At 39.2% G+C, this 21,343-nt stretch overlaps 1 protein-coding gene across 4 annotated transcripts in view; it reads left to right on the top strand.

Moving 5' to 3' along the window:
• The window catches only part of Dmxl2 (Dmx-like 2), a 143,158-nt gene that overhangs the window by 38,183 nt on the left and 83,632 nt on the right, over positions 1-21,343 (top strand). For all 4 annotated transcript variants that reach the window (NM_001427385.1, NM_001427384.1, XM_087561963.1 and 1 more), the window contains 7 exon segments: positions 151-329; positions 2,245-2,428; positions 5,725-5,899; positions 11,865-12,104; positions 12,726-12,997; positions 13,794-14,490; positions 15,316-15,437. In NM_001427385.1, the coding sequence (NP_001414314.1) occupies positions 151-329; positions 2,245-2,428; positions 5,725-5,899; positions 11,865-12,104; positions 12,726-12,997; positions 13,794-14,490; positions 15,316-15,437 (1,869 nt within the window).

Here is a 21,343-nt window from a genome sequence, read left to right as displayed (position 1 = left end):
TATTTCTTTAAAGTAATAAATGTCATTTTAGGTTTGGCTTTGTAATATGTCTGTTACATACTGTATTTTAAAGATATATTTTGTTTTAAAGCTTACATTACTGCATTTAGAATAACAAAATAGTTTTATACAGTCCTATATCTTTTGCAGGATGACTGTCTTCTGAAAGTGTGGTACCCTATGACTGGCTGGAAGTCTTCTATCATACCTCAAGATCCCCATGAAGTGAAAAGAAGACGGGCTTCCACTCAGTTCTCTTTCGTTTACTTGGCACACCCTCGAGCTGTGACAGGTTTCTCATGGCGGAAAACTAGCAAGTATATGCCCAGGTTAGATGCATGTTTCATACAATGCTAATTTTTTTCTTAAATGTTTATAAAATAATGAAAATGGAATCTTCACTGTACTGATAGGTTGTGGCTAACAGAATAGAGTGGAATGAAGCCTTCTGAATTCAGCTTCTACATCTGTCATTAGCCCTGTAAGCTTGTGAATAGATTTTTAAAGCTCTCTGTCTCAGTTTTTCTCTTTGTCGAATGAGGGTAGTAATAGCACCATCTCAGAGAGCAGTGAGACAGACGTGCTTGTGTGCATGAAGTATTTAACAGGCCACAGCACGTGTTTGCCCAGACCACATTAGCTGGTGTTATGAATAGTAACATTAATGGTGGAAGATTCTAAAAAGGATATCTTTGCTTATAAATAGGAAAGTACCCACTGAGGAAAAGTAATGACTCTTAATAATGTATATGGTGAAAGAATACAATTTACAGTTTATACATGACAGAAATGGCCCATGATATGGAGATAACAGTGGATTTATTTGTCTTTAGAGTCCAAATGAAAAATTTATTTAATCTATTCGAAAACAAAGACTAAATCTTTAATTCCAAATACCAGGGACTGAAGTCCTCAACCTTGCTAAGGGTACACCTCCTTTTGAATCTTTGTTTTATTCAGTGTCCTCTACACTAACATGTTGTAGTTCCAAATTAGTAGACAGCTTATATTTCTGTTTAAAAAGGTTATTTTGTTTAAGTTATTTATATCTTTTGTAATCATTTGAAAATTACTTTTAAACTTTTGGCAAAATTAAATTTCATGTGAACAAGTTTTAAAAATACTTGTATTTTTTATTTTATATGTATGAGTGTTTTCCCGTACACTTGCCTGTGCACCGTAGGCTTGCAGTGCCCACAGACGTCAGAAGAGGGCATCAGCTCCCTTCAAATTAGAGGTACATATAGATGAGAGCCACCAATTGAGGGACTGAGCCCTGGTCTTGTAGAAGAGCAGCAAGCTACTAAGCCACCTTTTTAGTCTCAAGATTTCTTTCTTTCTGTTTTATATGTATATGTTTGCCTGAATATACGCTTGTGCACCACACCTTTGCCTAGTGTGCACAGAGGCCAGCAGAGGGCATTGGATCTGCTGAAACTGAAGTTAAGGATGGTTGTGAGCTGCTGTGTGTGTGTTGGGATTGAACCCTTGTCCTCTACAAGAGCAGCAAGTATTCTTTAACCACTGAGTCATCTTTCCAGCCCCATAAGTAATTTTACAAAAGAAACAGTAAGTTTTGGAGGCTATAGCTTAGTCGGTGGAACACTTGCCTGGTGTGCACAGGGCTCTGGATCTGATCCACTAGCCCATAAGCCCCCAGATAGATACAACACACACATGCACATGCACATGCATACACACACACCTTTGTTATTTTATGGTAAGTAGTTAATGTATTCAGCTGCTTGATATTACACATTTTTTTCCTGCCTTTAACTTAATGACATTGGTTTACAGTTTGCAGTGCTATTCTTGTTGCTATATTATGCTTCTTTGTCTGCCTGTTTACAACTGTCTGCATTGTCAAGATGTCAGAAACCATAGAAGTACTGCCACCAACTAAATAATTATATTCAATGATTTTTATTATGATCATACCTTAACTTACAGCAGTTAGGCTTCCTTCTGCTCCTTGTTCGTTTAGAAGATACTGATGTTCCTTAGAGCCTGGTTTTAAATAGCACATGTACTGTCAAATCCAGTTCCCTGTGTCTATTGTCAAGACTATTTCCCAGTTCTTATGGTGTCCCAGGGAGCAGCTTTAAGGCTTTAGTGAATTACTTTTACATACAGTGTTTTATATGAATGCCAGGTTAGTAAACGAAGAGTCAATGCTAACTAATAACATGTAGTTCGTGGATGGCACTGATACTCACAGCATTATATGTTTCTGTTTGTTGCTAGGGGCTCTGTCTGTAATGTCTTACTGACTTCATGTCATGACGGTGTGTGTCGGCTCTGGGCAGAAACACTGTTACCAGAAGACTGCCTTTTGGGTGAGCAGATTTGCGAGACCACTACCTCCAGCGTTGCCAGCAACCTTTCTTCTGCTGGAAAACACAAAGACAGAATCCAGCATGCTCTTGAGGTATTATCTTATGTAAAGCCGTAAATGGATTTTGAAGGTTTGTTTTGCTGGGTATGGCACACATGACATGTGATAAAGTTAATAGTGAATTATACTTGTGAGATTGCTCAGTGTGCTGTTATGAAGCTAAAGACAGCGATGATTTTAGGCATATAGTCTAGATAAGCAACACAGATTTGATGTTTTCACTTTGCAGGTCAAATATCAAAATCTTTAAGAGTACTTAGCACTTGTAAAATATGTAAAAGTCCTTGAACTCAGTTCTAAATATTTTGTTTTTATTTTGTTCCTTAAGACTAAAGATGATTATTTGTTAAGATTTAGGTAGAGAAGCTCTGGGTGGTAGAGCTGGGTTTGGTGTCCACGCCAGTGATTCTCCACCTGAGAGGAGGCAGAGGCAGGAGGACTGAGATTTAAAGCCAGCCTGGGCCTCAATTTAAGACTGTCTGAAGACAAAACAACAGCAGCATTGCAAGCACAGAAAACAACAACAAAAGCTGTGTGAGAGGCTGGGCGAGTGGTACACAAGTACATCCTTAGCTACATGGGGAGTTCAAGGTCGGCCTGGGCTGCATGGAGCTCTGCCAGAAAAAACTGTTAGGCCCAAGTGAACACATATCACTGCTACACAATGACTCTTGTGAGCACTTTGAAAGTGAAACAGTTTTTCCACTTTAAAAATATATGAGCAGGCTGAATATATAATCCAGCCAGTAAGAGCATTTGTCGTGGCAGAAGACCCAGGCTAGATTCCCAGCATCCACATAGTGGCTCACAAACATGCATCACTCCAGTACAGGAACCTCTCTTCTGACCTCTGCATGCACAAGGCACTCGTATGGTATACATACATATGAGCAAAACTCATATACACGTAAAATAATTAAATACCGATGTATTTCCATATGCAGCATGGTATACATACCAAGTTCCAGCCCTTGGGAGATAGACGCAAGATCAAGGAGTTCAAAGTTGGCCTTACCTCCACAGCAGGTTGGAAGCCAGCGGAGCCACCTGAGCTCTGTCTCAGCATAGAAAAGTTAGAGCAGAATAAAAACCAAGCCAAAACAAGATAAAATTGTTTCTAGCATTGTATAAAATGATAAGGAGTAAAACGAGGAATACATAGTATTTGAAGTTATTAGATATTTTATATAGTAAATATATTGTAACTGTTATCATACAAGGAAGATACCCTTATTCTAAATTTACTTATATTTATGTGTACCAGTGTTTTGCCTGCATGTATGTAAGTGCAGTATATGCACATCTGGTATTTGTAAGTGTGAGAAGAGGAGGGCCTCAGAGGAGTTATATGGTTGTGAGCCACCTCGTGGGTACTGGAAATTGAACCTGGATCCTCTGGAAGAGTAGCCAGAGCTCTTACCTTTTGAGTCATCTATCTAGCCTAAGAGAGCCATATTCTAAAACAATGTTAAGAAGAGGGGGGACAGAAAAGATAATAGAATTTATATGTGTGTGTGTGTGTGTGTGTGTGTGTGTGTGTGTGTGTGTGTACACATAGGTATGTATAAATTTTCTTAATACAATTAACATATTATATGAAATGTTTATATATTATAAACATCATTCTTCATTACTACTTACACTTGTATGTTAATGTACTTAAAGAGTTTAATGACTACATGGTCAAAATGGCTTTGTTTTGTGGAGTAGAAATATTTTGAGTTTGATATTTTAAAACTGGTGTTCAAGAATGAGTTTTACATGAAGCAAGCGGGCTCTAGTGGCTTTGCTCACTCTCCACAACTGGGCACTAGTCATATATTTTTAAAATAGCCAAAACTTAAGTAAATTAAATGACCAGAGTCATTCAAGGGACATTTTTGTTTTTATATAGAAATTTAATGGGATAAAGTACTAATCAGATGTTTGCTATTTTTATATATCTGTTATGTTTTATGTTCAAGTTATGCATAAACATTTACTGACTAAGTCTTTGTCCTCTCTGACATCTGATACACATCTTTTAGCATGTATGCCAGTGATTTGACAAGCTTTTGCTGTCTTGTAACAATACTATTAATAATGTTTAAATTTTTTTAAAGAAAAGCCTATTTGTAGGAGTACTCTGTAGGGTACAGCTCAATTTAAACCCCACAGGTCAGGGCTCAGGAGGTATTCAGTGGTAGAACTCGCCTAGCACACTGCTTTCTGATACCGTTTCCTATGAGCCCCTCACTGCTAGGTTTATGCATTTGCGTATACTTTTAAATTATATATTTTTGTTTCTAGAAGAAAAATTAATAGTATTTTGTTTTTCCTGAATGTCAAGTATCTATTGAAAAACTCAGGCAGTTTGAACTAGGAGTAGTCTAAGAGAGCAGAGGCTTCATAGCAGGGTGATACCAGAGAACATATATCAAAACGATACGGCTTTCTGTAAGCAAAGGGATGATGCTTGGAAAACTGAAAAGGAGGATTAGATACAGTATTTTAGTAGCCAAGCACTGGTAACTTATTGTCACTTACTATGATGAGAAGAAGGGAAAGAGTGGGGTATAAAGCATGGTGTTTGGGGATAGGGTAAGGTATAGACAAAGGGGGTTGTGCTATGAAGAAATTTTGCTGAGAATGACCATGTCTCTGTGTTCTCAGTCATGCTTGTGAGCAGGCCTACTATAAAAAGTTTGACCTTATAATTGCATCTTATGTAAATCATACAAGCCAGAGGCTTGGGAGATTGTCAGTGCTAGACTACTGGCCTGCAAGCTAATGCCCTGGGCTCTGTCCCCAGCAGGTAGTTTGTGAGCCTAGGCCAGCGCTTCAATGAGGGCATTCCTGCCTGCTCTGAGTGGTTCCTGTTCTGTTCTATAGTTTGTTTTCTTCTTTATATTGGGGATAATGCATTTTGTAGTTTAGGGCAATCTAATTCTAAGTGAGTTTTGGGAGGAATTTTCCCTGGAAAGATTCAGGGACTTTATTTTTGTTGTTTTGAGTAGTAAATCTTATTTCAGTATGGGATACCCCTAAAGCACTCCCCAACTCCAACCTCCCCATGCCACAAAATTTGAATCTCCTAATCTTAATGTGGCCTTTATTCAGTTTATAGATACCATGCATAAGTATTTTTGAGCAACTACTTTTTTAAAATAATTTTTTAAGAATGATGGAACATATATCTAAAATTATTCTACTGTAATGGAGAAAGTTTATCTTAAAATCATCAGGTCCACAGGAGGCCAATCCTAAAATTCTGTAAAATGCAGAGACTTCTCTGGTTGAGATGGTTAGACCTTTCAGAGTTGGGTTTAAGACATACTTTTCTATTTTAGACAATACACCATTTGAAGAATTTAAGGAAAGGCCAAAGGAGGTCTTCTGTTCTTGTAACTCACGCTGAACTGATGCCTGACAAAACGGCAACCCATGAAGTTCACAGACACATTTCTCACCATGCCAACGCGCTGTGCCACTTTCACATTGCGGCGAGCATCAATCCCGCCACAGGTACCGTGCAGTATAAATGTGCTGAAGTAAGGCAAGTCACCGAAAGACAGTGCTGCTTCCATAGCCAGGTCTTTATTTTATGTTGTCCTTTAGAATACTTCTTAGCGTGGGAATAAAATACAAGGTAGTCCTCCTTGTTGGGTCTCTGTGGTTTCTTGGGTATAATTTCCAAAGTCTATTTGAACATCTCTGTCTAGAACGTAACGAAGGCTCCACGTAAGTCAGAGCTGTACTTGGGCCAGGCAGCACAGATGGTACTGACTTGGGTATTTAGCATATCCTCTCCCTAGCCTAACCGTCTTTTGTAACCATATCTAGGAGTTTACATCTTGGCATGGCTTATTTTTTATCTATGCAGACTCTCTTGGCCTGTCCCTAGGAAGAAAGGTATTTCTCTTCTCGCCTGTTTTTTTCTTCTAGCTTGTCTTCTTACCTGGCTAAGAATTATCAGAAGCAGGTTTTGTGTTGGCAAAGCATATTTGAGAGCTTTTCTTTAAGGGCATTGTGTTTTCTTTTGGTCTAAAAATATATAGAAACACTGTAAATTTCTTGCTGCATTGGTGTTAGAATTGTATTTCTATAAATTTTGTCCTACTTTATCAATTGGAGGTCTGTTGCTTCAGAGTGAACAGAATTTCATTTTTAAATGCTTCTTTATATAATGATGATACTCGCTGAATACAGTTCCTAAAATCTGATCTTTAACAGTGATTACAGTTGTGTGCTGTCCAGTGATCTTGAAATATGACTGTTCTAAATTGAAGCTTGGTATATGGTACACATTGGATTTCCTATGATAGTATAAAAAAGAATGAAACATTTTTTTCTACTAGTTTTATTTCTATTGTCTACTTGTTAAAATTACTTTTTTCATAATTTTGAAAGAAACAAAATATATTGCTAAGTTAGGTTTGTCTGTTTTTTAGACATACAGAGTTACTATTAATGTTATTGTCAGTAAATATAAATAATATTTATGTGAAAATATTTTTGTGCAATATATTCTGATCGTTTCCCCTTCTCATTTCCTAGATCTATCCCACCTTCCCATTCACCTAACTTGATGCCTTCTTTCTTTCTTGCTTTAGAAAACAAACAGGCAAATAATAAAAAGGGAATAAAAAACAAAAACAGTACAAGAAGCATATGCATATGTGTGCACACGCATGCACACACACAAACTCAAAGTCAGATACACCAGCAAAAGACTGGTGAGGTAACAAAAGCCTAAGCAGAGCAATATGAGGCAGAAAACCCCCCAATGCCACTGCGTATGCTTTGTGTTTGCCGGCTACTGTTGGATGTGGGCCTCCCTTAAGTGTGGTTTTACACTCAGTGAGACTCTAGTGGAGAAAGCGAAGTTTTCTGTTTCCAGCGGACGTCAGTTGGAGACTCCTTCTTGGTTAGGGATTAGTGCTCCTGTCCACTTTGCCCTCTCAGTGCTGGGACCTAAGTGTTGGGATTTTGATGGGGATTGCATTGAATCTGTAGATTGCATTTGGTAGGATGGCCGTTTTCACTGTTAATCCTACTGAGCAAGGGAGATCTGGGATAAGATTCTGATATCTTATTCAATGTCTTAAAGTTTTTCTTATACAGGTCTTTCATTCAGTTGGTTAGTTATCCTGAGATATTTTATTTATTTAGTTGGGGGAGCTATTGTGAAAGGTATTGTTTCCCTGATTTCTTTCTCGGTCTGTCCTATGTATACAGGAGGGCTACTGATTTTTGTATGTTAATTTTGTTTCCTGCTACTTTGCTGAAAGTGTATCAGTTGTAGAAGTTTCCTGGCAGAGTCTTTAAGGATTTTCATTTCATGTATAAAATTATTATCATCTGTAAGTCTGTAAGTTATTATCATCTGTACTTGTGACTTCTTCCTTTCCAATTGGTATCTCCTTGATCTCTTCCAGTTGTCTTCTGCTCTAGCTAAGACTTCAAGTACTGTACTGAATAGATCTGGAGAGAGTGGGTATTCTTCTCTTGTTTTAGATTTTCAAGGAAATCAATGTGGGCTGTGGGCTTCTGTATATTGCCTTTCTTATGTCGAGATATGTACATCCTTGTACTGCTAGTCTCTTTAGGACTTTTATCGTGAATGAATGTTGGGTTTTGTCAGAGGACTTTTTTGAATCTTGTGAGATGACCATGTGGTTTTTGCCTTCTAATGTACTTATGTGGTGGGTTATATTTATTGATTGACATATATTGAACCATTCCTGCATCTCTGGGATGAAACCTTCCAGTTTTTAGAGTTTCTATTGAGAACTTGTGTGTTACTGTGATGGATCTTCCTTATATGTTACTTGGTATTTTTCCCCCTTTGTAGATTTTATTCTTCTTTTTTTGTTCCCTAAATTCATTGTTTTGATTATTATGTATTGTGGGGAATTTTCCATCTGCTTGATGTTCTGTATGCTTAGTGGGCCTCCTAGTTTAGGGACATTTTCTTAAGTTATTTTGTTAAAAATATTTTCTTTACCTTAGAGCTGGGATCCTCTATTCCTAGTATTATAAATTTGTTCTTTTTATAGTGTCCCAGACTTCTTGGATGCTTGTGCCTGGGTTGTTTTAGCTTAACATACCTTTGACTAGGATTTTCATTTCTTGTACGTTGTCTTCAGTGCTTGGGACTCTCCATGAGTCTTATGCTCTGTTGGTAAGGCTACCTCTCAGGTTTTTGTTGGACTTACTACAATCTTCATTTCTCTGGTGGGTTTTCTTCAGTGATTTCAGGTCCTGAACAGTTTTTATTATTTCATTTTACTATTAGTATTTTCACAGACTCCGTTAAGGGATTCACTCATATCCTCTAAGGTCCTTAAACATATTCATAATTGGAATTTTGATATTCTTGCCTTGTTTGTCAGCTATATTGCATTTCTCAGGATCTTCTGTAATTCAAGGTTCCTTCGTTCTGGTGGAGGGATATGGTCTTGGGTGTTAATATTTGTATTTTTGTGATGGTGCCTAGGCATCTGGAGTTAAGATGATTGAGGTAATTCTAGGTGCTGAAATCTGGTCCTGCCTTTGTTGAGTCCTTCCATTCTTTGGTGTCTGTTGATCTGTCTGGATCTTAGAAAAGTATGGTGGCTGTGTTACCTCGTGGAGATTGCTTATGTAGGTTGTTCGGTGGCAGAGAGGGATAGAGTTGGGCTAGGTGAAACGAGAGAGAGGAGCTTCAGGAAAGAGCTAAGGTAGATCCACATTAAGATGCCAGGTCACAGAGAGTTGGAGATGTGGTAGGAAGAGGGGATCCTGCAAGTAGGTTACAGTAAGACAGAGAATTATCTGGAGAGACGGGAATAAAAGGGCTAGGGGACCCTGAGTCTGAACCAAGAATTGGAGTTGAGGTAGGAAGAGGGGCACATTTAAAAGCATGTTGTTGCCAGGTTGTTGGTGGTAACAGAGGGGTTGTATTAGAGAACAAGGAAGTAGGTTAAGATTCACCTACCTGAATCCATGTCGCATATGGCTGCTGTGTGGGCGGAGTTCAGGTAGAAGGTATATCTAGGCTTTGGTGTTTGACTTAAAGGAATGGGAGGGGAGTTGAGAGTCCACAGAAAGGGGAAAGGTTCAGCATAGTCATCTACTACATGGTTAACTGTTCTTTATGCCTGCATTTGTGGTTCTCACTATTTTTCTCTTTGGTTCTACAATGATTGTTATTTTACTTATATTATCCTTTTGATCTTTTTGCCCCCCACCTGAGTTTTTGAGGCATGATCTTGAAATGTATCCCAAGTTGGTCTTGAATCAATAATTATCAGCCTTTGGAGTCTAGGGTAGTGATAAATGAATATCACTATGCTTAGTTTGGTCTTAAACCTTTATCATATTCTAAGAATGCCCTGTAACTTATTTTAACTTACTTTTTAAAATGTTGGTGGTTTTATTTTTTTTTTTACAAAAATTTTTTTTTTTTTTTTTGGTTCTTTTTTTTCGGAGCTGGGGACCGAACCCAGGGCCTTGCGCTTCCTAGGTAAGCGCTCTACCACTGAGCTAAATCCCCAGCCCCAAAAATTTTAACCTTTCAAAAGAAGCTTTTCTTGAGTTGTTGACTGTGATAAAGATACAACTTTAAAAATGCAATTATTGATAGTCCACAATAATTCCATCTACTCTAGAAGCTTAGCTTTTACCTATGGATACTCTTGAAAATCAGACGGGCCGGGATCCATCCCACATTGCTTTATTATCGATGGATGTAGGAGTTGTATATTCTTGTAGGTATTGGGCCTTACCTTCCAGAGTTATTTTGTTTTCTGTTTTGAAACTGGATCCCACAATATAGCCCTGGCTGGCCTGGGACTCAGTCTGTAGACTAAGCTGGCCTAAAACTCACAGAGAGCTACTTGCTTCTGCCTCTTTTTAGGATTAAAGGCATGTGCTACATGCCTTACCCACCTGCATACTATTATTCTAAATGTAATTTTCATGTCATTTGGCTTGATGGCTTATAGGTACTCTTGCAAATACAATTTGTAGATTGACCAAATTAATTGTTAAATGCAAATGCTTTTGTATTGTTAGTTTTTCCCTCCTATTTTTTTTCCAGGAAAACATTTGAATCTGTGATATAGCCAAAAGACAGTTAGTTGATTTCTTTTATTAATTTATCTAGTGATATTTTTGCCTGTATTTATGCATATTCACCACAGGCATGCTTGCTGTCCAAGGAGATCAGAAGAGGGCATTTGATCCTCTGGGCCTGGAGTTATAGATAGTTGTGAGCTCACGTGTGTGCAGGAATCAATCCAGGCTTCTACAAGAGCCACTAGTGTTCTTACCAGTGAGCCATCTGAATCCTCTGACAGATGTCATACTGTCCATGTAAATTCATCATATATTACTAGCTAATTAGATTTCATTTGTTTCTTCAACCTGTATGTGTTTGTATATTATGTGTCTTTTTCTTTCTGTCGTGTGTGTACATATATGTATATATGCATGTTTACATGTATGTGTGTGTATGTGTGTGTGTGTGTGCATGCATACATGTGTGTGTCCATACAGAGGTTCTTAGTTTTTCTTAATCACTCTTCAATGAATTTATTGAGGCAGGATTTCTCAGTTGAACGCAGAGCTCACTAGTCTAGCTAGTCTGGCTTGGGAGCTTCTGGAATCCTGTCTCAGCCTTCTGACTGCTGGCATTTCAGGTGCACCATGATACCCACCTAGCATTTACATGGACTCTGGGCATCTGCACCCTGGTTCTTTCTTGCTTAGTAAGCACTGTAATCACTGAGCCAGTTCCCTGGTTCTTTCCTTCATCCTTGTGTTCTTTCCCCTGAACTTGTAGGAAAGTTTTAGACATTCAGCAAAACTACAGGAGCAGTACAGTGAACACTTAGGCTTAACCATTAGCATTTGTAAGTGTGAGAGTGTGCATGTGCGTGTGTGAGAGGCGTGCTTGTGTGTGTGTGTGTGTGTGTGTGTGTGTGTGTGTGTGTGTACGTGTGATCATGTGAGCATGTGTGGGAGTTTTTTTCCTTAATCTTTTCAAGGTGATCTGCCCATATCATGAGATTTTACCCTTAGGAACTTGGAGTATTTCCTTAGAGTTAGGAAAGTTGCTCCCATAAATATAGCATCATTATCAATGCCTAGGAACTGGTTAGTCATTCCACATGGTTTAACATCCAGTTCATGTTTAAACTTCTTCACTTACCTCTCATAGCTGTGTTCATCCCCTTTTCTCAAAACCGAGACTCAATAAGGTCGATGTGTTGTTATATTTGAAATTAGTATTGTAATTTGATATAAGACTATGACATTAGTTCTTAATATTTACATTCACCATTAAATTCAGTTACAGTTGTTACAAATCTTGGCAGAATCATGTTGACTTATTGTTTTAGCACCTTCTCTCTGTAAATATATGACAAATCATGATAAACACTTGTCTTATTTTTAAAGAAATTGGAGCACCATACTGAAAGTTTAATCCTTTTTGTTTCTACAGATATTCCAAATGTCCTGGTTGGCACTGCATTTAATATTGATGATATCAATGGAGGATTTGTAGTTCATTGGTTAAATAACAAGGAATTTCACTTTACATCATCAACTGAAATATTTATGCACCAATTACGAAAACTTTCTGAAAAACAGTTAGATCATGAAAGTGATGATGCAGATAGAGAAGACGATGAGCGCTCACAGGAGGAGAGAGAGAGGGGCTTGCGTATGAAACTGGATCATGGTTTGTATCCCTCGCCTTGCTGTCTCACGAAGGATAAATAGCAGCTTTCTGTGGGGCCTCTCTGAGTCTGAGCTCTTCCTGCTTTTCTCTGTCCTTTGCTTTTTCTTTTATAAGTACGAGTCACCGCATAGACCAGGCACTGGGCTTGTTCCTGCACACATTGTTAACTCTAGCTGATTTGTTTTGTTTATGATGTGGACTTATGCAGGCTAGGCAAGTACTCTGTGACTGAACTATAGCCTGTAGCCCTTTCATTTTGAGATCAGCATTCCTGAATTGCCAGACTGGCCATGGGCTTGAATTCCTTTTGCCTAAGTCTCCTGAGTAAATAGGATTAGAAACTTGTGCGTGCATGCCAGCCAGACTCTCTATATATCTTCTATAGCACCTTCAGTAATGTACTGTGGATACCATATTCTTTTTTTGGAAATATATTTTGATAATTTTAATAATGAAAATATGGTATAATTTTTATTTATCTAAAATAATAGACATAATAATTTCAATTTGGACAAGAAAATACTTTTGCTGATCATAAATCGTAAAGGTAATTTATAGTTTCTAAATGAATTCTATAGTATTATATAGTATATATTCTGATAAATATATTTTCTGATTTAGAATTGTCTCTGGATAGAGAATCTGAGGCAGGTACAGGCTCATCAGAACATGAAGATGGAGAGAGAGAGGGAAGTCCCAGGACCCACCCACGACCCAGCGTCTCGCTGCCCCTGCCCACAGTGCTGCTGGATCGGAAGATCGAAACGCTGCTGACAGAGTGGAATAAGAACCCCGACATGCTGTTCACGATACACCCTGTAGATGGGACGTTTCTAGTGTGGCATGTAAAGTACTTGGATGAATATAACCCCGGAATATTTAGACAAGTTCAGGTATATTTCCCTGATGAAAACAATTACAGTTTTAAAGTAACAAGATGCTATATAGACTTCATAGATTTTCAGAATTACTAAAAGATTTAGCTTTTGTAAACAACTAAGAAAAAACTTATTCTTGTTTTTAAAGAGGATCAGTACCACACATTTTGCACAATTAGTTAATTCAATGGAACTTCTTTTCTTTTGAAAACACCAAGTATTTAAATGACTACACATGCTTTCTGAGAATTGTAATATTTTTAGTACAACCAAGGGAACTATTTTGAAAATATGATATATTCTTATTGTCAGTTTATTTCCTTTTTCTCCTCTTCTCCTCCCCTCCTCCTTCTTTTTAAGGGACAGGGTCTCATGTAGCCAGGCTGGTCTCAACTAGTTGTAGTGCCAAGGATGACCTTCACTTCCTGATTGTTCCTCTCCCTCCCAAGTGCTGACATTGTAGGTGTATGCTCACCCTCGGTTTTAGAAGCCAGATCAAGCTGCTTTCCTGTGGTGTCATCTTAGCTGTGTTATAATTTAAGGACACTATTACGATTACTTTGGTGTAAGGTATAAGCCATGTATTTGAACTTTATCATTCATTTTGTACTGGGATATTACTAGTGATCTGTTATCTAAATTGGAGAATTAAACTATACAGAGGTTAAACATGATTTCTTTTTTTTTCTTTTTTCTTTTTTTTTGGTTGAGAGGCTAGGATTTGGCATTTTGAAAATAGAAGTGTGTTTGGCAAAGTATTTTTGAAATAAGGCAAACTCCTTATAATGAATCATAAATTTGTGTTTTTCAGGTTTCTTTTTCCTCTCGTATTCCTGTTGCATTTCCCTCTGGGGACGCCAACTCTCTTAGTAAAAACATCATGATGTATGCTTGTGTAAATGCTACAAAAGACTCATACAGCACCACATCACAGCCTGAGCTGATGTCTGTAGATAGTTCACATGGGTCACAGCCTCACTATACATCACACAGCACTGATTGGAACATTTTAGCGCCTACGGTAATGATGGTTTCTAAACACATAGACGGGTCTTTGAATCAGTGGGCAGTCACATTTGCTGATAAGTCAGCCTTTACCACTGTTCTGACCGTATCTCACAAGTTCAGATACTGTGGCCACCGATTCCACCTCAATGACCTGGCATGCCATTCCGTTTTACCTCTGTTGCTGACATCTTCCCACCATAATGCTCTGTTGACTCCTGAGGCAGACTGTCAGTGGGACACGGACAGTAAACTAAACAGATTAATAGATCCTGTAAAACACACAAAAGGTTCATCAAAACAGCCGCTTAGAAATGCAGCAACCCGCACATTTCATGACCCAAATGCAATCTACAGTGAACTTATTCTGTGGCGTGTAGACCCCATTGGACCTTTGTCATATACTGGAGGAGTGTCAGAATTGGCTCGAATTAACTCTTTACATACCTCAGCCTTCTCTAATGTGGCATGGCTTCCAACTCTTATTCCTAGTTATTGTCTTGGTAAGTATTTATTTCATTGGAAAATGAGTAAAAGCTTTTATTTGTTTTATTTTATTTAAAAAAAAATTTTAAGACATCGTTTCTCTGTGTAGCCCTGGCTGTTCTAGAACTCTCTGTAGACCAGGCTGGCCTTGAACTCAGTGATCTGCCTGCCTCTGCCTTCTAGGTGCTGGGATTAAAGGCATGTGCCACCACCATTCAGTGAATAAAAGTTTTAAAATTATTACTTTTTATTAACAAAATCTTTTTTCTTCTTTATATTTCTTTTGAGCCATCGTATCTTGCAACATTTTATGTAGACCATGCTGGCCTTGGACATTGAGATCTTGCTGCCTCCCACGTGCTGATATTACCATCATGCTTGGTTCACAAAATGATTTAGATTTATCATAGTTAAGCTCTTTTTAAAAAGTTATTTTATTTTATGTGTATAAGTCTTTTGCCCACATATATGTCTGTTCACCAAATGCCTGCTTGGTGCCATGTCAGAAAAGGTGTCAGATTTTTGGGACTGAGTTACACACAGTTGTGAGCCACCATATGGATGCTGGAAGTCAAATCAAGGTTCTGACTGCTGAGCCATCTCTCCAGCTCTGAGCTTCTTTAATAGGTTGTCAGAATGTTTGTACATGCTTGTCTTTAGAGTGTTAAAGCTTTTATAGTTTTTCTACTGAGTGTTTGTTAATAAGTTTATTGTATTCATTTAATTATTCCGGATGGTAGTTACACCTAGAAAGAAATATGTACTTATTTGTTCTTATATTTCAGTCAGTAATAAAGATAAATTACACATTGTAACCCAAAGACTTTATTTTTTTTTCCCAGGCACATACTGCAATTCTGCAAGTGCTTGCTTTGTTGCATCTGATGGCAAAAATCTAAGACTCTATCAAGCTGTGGTAGATGCAAGAAAATTATTAGATGAACTATCAGACCCAGAAGCCTCAGTAAGAATTTTCAAATCATTTTCTAAGCTAATAATTCTCTTTTTACTTCACCTAAGACTGCGGTTTATTAGTTGGTGTTTGGGGAATGAGAATATGTATTTTGGCTATGTTGGACAGACAGTAAGACAGACAGATATTCATAAACACACAATTTTTTTTGTGTTCTAAGGTATACAATTTAAAACTTAAATGAAAATGCACATCTCAATTTGACATATAAAGAAACAAATATCTTGTCATTTCCCTAAAATATTGACTTTCTAGTTTGATTTTTTAAAAGCATATTTATGGGTTATTTGTGTGTTTTGGTGTGTCAATGCCATGTGTGTTCAGGTGTCCACAGACGGTGTTAGATCTCTGGAGCTGAAGTTACAGACAGTTGGGAGCCCTCCAATATGGGTGCTAAGAACCAAATTTGGGCCCTTTGGAAGGGCAGCAAGTCCTCTAAGTGTTGAGTCGCCTCTGCATCCCTAGTTTGGGCATCTAAATCTTGCTTTCAAGGCATCTTTACCCAATGTTTTAAATTAGAAAATTAGAGTATTTCTAAGCCTAACTTATTTAAAATATTCTGTGGCTAGAATCTATCTATCTATCTATCTATCTATCTATCTATCTATCTATCTATCTATCTATCTATCTATCAATATATATAGTATATCTAAAATATATATAATATTGCCTCATTCTAGTAGTTATATAGGAGACTAGAACTCATATATTTTACTCAATATTTGGGTTTGATCATTGACTTTTTCATTAACTAATAAAGACATATCTCTTTATAAAATGTTTCCTGTTCTAAAATGTTTCCAGTATTGAATACCAAATACCGGGCTGAGGAGAGTTCATAGTTCAGTGAGAAAAGCACTAGCTGTGTAATACGCCTCTCAACCTGACTTAGAGCCTCAGATGCCATGAAAGCCACATGCAGAGGTGCACATTTACAACCCTAGCATGTTGATGGTGGGTTAGGTGGTCAAGACAGGAGGATCCGCTAGAAGCTTGCACAGCAGCAGAAACAAGAGACCTTGCCTCAGAAGCAAAGTAGAATGAGAGAACTGACTGCTCCCAGCTTGTCCTGACTTCCCCCTGTGTACTGCACTGTGCTGCTGGACCTCATCAGGGAATCCGTGAGTAGTCAGGGAAGCTGGAGCACCAGGTGCTCTTTCTGATGTCTTGTACCTCTTGATGTATAGAAGACACAGAACATAGTTACAGTGCTGACCTTTAAGAAAACTTTAATTTAAAAGAAAACTGCAGTAGAAGGCAGAGGATCAGGAAATTTGAAGTTATCATTGGTTCTATGGTTCTGGGGCAGACTGAGCCACGTGGGACTCTGTCTCAGAACAAAAGAGAAAGTCTTAGTAGAAGATTAGTTTGAGACCAGAGGAAGTGTTTAGGTGCTCTTCAGCTGATTGCTAAAGATATGGCACTGGAAGTGTTTATAGCAGCAGAGAGACCAGATTAGGATGATTATGGAAAGTTCTATCGAAGACTGGGTTTTGCTTTGTTCTGGACAAATAGGTAAGATTTGGAAAGATGATACCTTTGTTTTTGTCTGTGCAAAATAAGTGTGGCTACAGGAAAATACACATATAAAACACATATAGAGATAGAGGGAAAGCATTTTGGGTTCTTGGTGTAGAGAAAGTCTCAGCTGTGCTATAATACTCTAAATTCATCTGCTTTTTTTTTTTTTTTCGGAGCTGGGGACCGAACCCAGGGCCTTGCTCTTCCTAGGCAAGCGCTCTACCACTGAGCTAAATCCCCAACCCCAATTCATCTGCTTTTAATTCTGCTAGTGGAAGCTAAATGAGGTCAGACCTGGTTACTATTTGGATGGGACAAAGTTGGCCAACGAAGCATCCTAGAGTTGTCCTTGGAGTTGGATAGTGCACTAAAGGCCAGCTACTGTCACCAGCCATTTGATGTTTTAGTCCAAGCTATCTTACACTGTCATCTCTGTTGTCAGGGAACTGATTCTGATACAAATCATGCTGTCTTTGGTTAATGTTGCTACTATGTTGAAATTCAATGTATTTTCCACAAATTGTCTTGGCTAGTCATAGTTCTACTTAGAGTAAGTCTCATATTCTTTTCACAGAGAATACCACAGATAATCAAAGATAATCAAGGTTTTGTAAACCTTGGGCTTTCTTTCTCCTTAGGACAAATTTGTTTCATTTCTGACCACAAGTTTTAGTTTTTCAGAGTTTGTGTATTTGTGTGTATGTGTGTGTGTGTGTGTGTGTGTGTGTGTGTGTGTGTGTGTGTGTGTGTGTACAGAGGCCAGAGGAAGGCATCAGTTGTTGTCCTCTGTCATTATCTACCCACTTTCTTGAGGTAGGATCTTTGACTGAACCTGGAGATAGGCTGGCGCCCGATAATCCAGCAGTCCTGCCTCCGTCTTCCCATTACTCATGCACTGCTACACTCCCAAACTCAGGCCCTCGGACCTGCACCAACACTTGAACACACTTAAACCCCTGAGCATGTCTTCAGCCATTAACAGTTAATGGATGCCTGCCTGCCTTTTTTCTTTTTTCTTTTTTTTTTCTTTTTGAGACAGTTTTTTCCTGTGTGTCCCTGGCTGTCCTAGAACTTGCTCTGTAGGTCAGGCTTACCTTGAGCTCACAGAGATCCACCTACCTCTGCCTCTGAGTGCTAGGATTAAAGGTGTGCACCACCACCACCTGGCTTGCCCTAACGGTTTCTTAATTGTTTTATGTTTGACCTTGGCTAGCCTGAGCAGGTTGGCGTTGTGTGGTGTCAGGAATAGAGCTGTGCTGCAGTCTCTTCCTCAGTCACTAGTATGTTTGTCACTCTCCACACTCTGCAAGCCATTGGTTCACGTTTACTTGACCACCAGTTAAATGCCCCAAGGTCTTTTATCTATTCCATTATATAGAGTTTGGGACTCAAATGTAGACATGGTTCCTCTATTGCATTAATAGCACTACCTTTTACTGTCCTTTTGCATCTAGACTCTTACATTCAGTGTATTTAATATTGCTTAATGCTAGTCGTGCTGTGACTGTCAATTAAAGATGCTAAGCAGCAGAGGTGTGAATAGAGTCTAGCAGTAATACCTTTAGACTTTAGAGTTTCATTATCCAGAGTCATTCTACCATTCTCAACGGTTTGTCTGGAGGAGCTTGTTGTCTTCTGTGCTAAAATAAAGTAACCCTGTTTACCAAATCTTCTACATAAAAAGAAGGAAGGTAAATGTTAACAAATGATACTATTTTGAGACAGGGTCTTGCTATGCAGCCCAGGCTGTTCTTACACTGTCCGACTTCTACCTCCTGAGCACGGGGATTATAGGTGTGGACCACCATGCTTTACTTCTTCCACACCATTTGATACCAAAGCATAAATTATACTGCTTCTTAATTTGGTTTCTCTAAACGTACTATTTCCTTTTTAAAAATTTAATGATAACAGGGATTGAATTTAGGACTTCGTTACGTGCTAGGCAGACAGGCTTCCACTGAGCTATCTCCTAGCCCTTTCTTTTTAGTTTGAGATAGTCTTGCTAAATTTGCTCATGCAAGCCTTGAACTTGTTACTGTCCTGCCTTGGCCTCCCATGTGGCTGCCCAGGCAGGTCTTGAACACTGTACTGTCCTGTCTTAGCCTCCTGGGTGGCTGGGGCTATAGGCCTTTGCCATCAGCAGCTTGCCTGTTATGCCAGGAAGCATTCATGAATCCCAAAAGACCACCAAGGAGCCAACCCCGATGCAGTCACATTGGGTTCTCGTTATTACAAACCTGAGTTTGAGCTCACTCACCACCGACTCGTAGGGCAGTTTGATGAAGCAGCTCTGACTCTCATCAGGACAAGATTTCACAGAAAATGGAAGTAAGGAAGGAGCGGGGTCCAGCCTGGCAGTCATCTAACTAAATGTCTATTGTAAACCAACGGGTGGGTGCTCTGAAGTAAGACCGTATACAATCACAGACGATCTGAAAGTACATCAGTCAGACTAATCTCTGAGTAAGTGTTGCTAGGAAGTAGCTAGGGAGTAACTCTGGCCAAGGACAGCCATGAGGACCTTTATGGTATGTGGGTGCAGCTGTGGGCCAAGTTCTCAGGCCCCCTTTTTTAAAAGATAGGAGTCTGGTTCCAAGATGGAGTAGGTTTGGACTATCAGCCTTGTTTTTGAAAGCTAGACATGGGTCTGGTTTTGGTTTAGTCGCTGGTGTCTGTTGGCGTGGGGGTTTCAGTCTTGCACTCTTTGGTCTTTGTTGTGAGTTTATTAACCACTGCTGTTTGTTTGCATTGAGAGGGTTTTTAAAAAGACTCTTGTCCTTGTGAATAGTTAAGTGCTATAATTATTTCTTTTATAAATGGAATGTTGCCTAGTTTGTGTGTTGCTGGCTATTGAAACTAGAGCTTTGCATGTACTGGGCAAACATTTTCTAGACTGGTTCCTCCTGGCTAATTTTCTTGGTATTTTCAAGGAGCCATGTTTCTTTGAACCTCTGCTTCTCTGTTGATTTGTCTGCTTTTATCTTTATTTCCTAACTTTTGCTTGCTTTGGGATTTCTTTCTTCAAATTTATTCTTCTGTCATATATTTTATCCTGACTGAAGTTTCCCCTCCCTCCTGTCGTCAGTCTCCCGTTTCTGTTTCCCTTCTCCCAGATCCACTTCCCTCACCCCACTTCTCTTCAAAACAGGGCAGGCATCCTAGGGTTATCAACCAAACATGACATATCAAGTTTTAGAAAGACTAGGCACCTCCCTCATTATTAAGTCTAGATGGGGCAGCTCAGCGGGAGGAAAGTATAACTTTAATTTTTTCAAACCTTATTTTATAATGATGGTTCCTAAACACTTTAACCTCCCTTGTAGCCCACCACCCACCAGAGGTAGTGGAAAAGAAAGAATACAGGGGTGGGGGAGGGGCTGGACCTGTTTAGAAAGGTTCTTTGGAGCAACTTCTGTCTCTGTGTTCTCTGGAAATAGGCAGTTCAGTTTACAGATTATCAGGCAGCAGCAGCTTGATCCATTCACAAACACTTCACAGTAGAGTCTAGTTATCTACAGTGATGATATGACCTAGCAGAGACAGCAGGAAGGACCAGCAGGAACACCAGGAGAAGTCTCTTTTTCTCTTAGGGAATCGAAGATCAGCAAAGACACACCCACAAGCATTGCATAGCTAGGTGTACCAACAAGCCAAGCTCTGTCTCCATTAACTGTGGAGTCCTATTTATCCCCTCCAAACATCACATGTCCTCCGTGTGCCTCACCTAAACACAGGTCTTGCCTCAGCACGTGCATCCAGTCAGCCTGAGTCCGCAGACATGTCAAGAAGCTGCAGCACACCACCAGAAGGTTTTTGGTGCCTTCTCTCTATGGTGTTCTGGCAAATGCAGCTCAACTGTGCAGTGTAAGGCAGATCAATACATGTGTGCTGTTAGCAGAGAATCCTTCATCACATGTCCTTTCACCTGCTCACTTTAGCAGAACATCCTCTGCTGTGTCTGCTTCAGTGAAACATTCCTTCATGAGTCTGCCTTAGCCTTTCACACTCGTTTCCTTTTTAGCGAAACGTTCCTTCATGTGTTTGCCCCAGCAAAACACCATCCAACTGACTTCCCAAAGAACCCTTATGTTTCCACTTCAGAAAAGGGTTCTAGAAGCAGGTAAAAGTGTCATAGACAGCCCCCACTCCTACTGTTTGGAGTCCCACAAGAACACCACGCTACATAGCTATAACATATACACAGAAGACCTAGGGCAGGTCAGTCTCTGTGAGTCCCTGTAAGCCCAGGGCTGTGGGTTCTGTGGGTTTTCTTGTGTTCTTGACACCACTGGGTCCTTCAATCCTTCCTTCTCCTCTTCCACAGGATTCCTTAAGGTCTGCCTAATGTTTGGCTGTAGGTCTCTGCATCTGCT

The sequence above is a fragment of the Rattus norvegicus genome, chromosome 8 (assembly GCF_021556685.1).
Source record: "Rattus norvegicus strain SHRSP/BbbUtx chromosome 8, alternate assembly SHRSP_T2T, whole genome shotgun sequence".
Lineage (NCBI taxonomy): Eukaryota > Metazoa > Chordata > Mammalia > Rodentia > Muridae > Rattus > Rattus norvegicus.
Note: the sequence above shows the minus strand (reverse complement) of the source record. Positions and strands in the feature narration are given on the sequence as shown.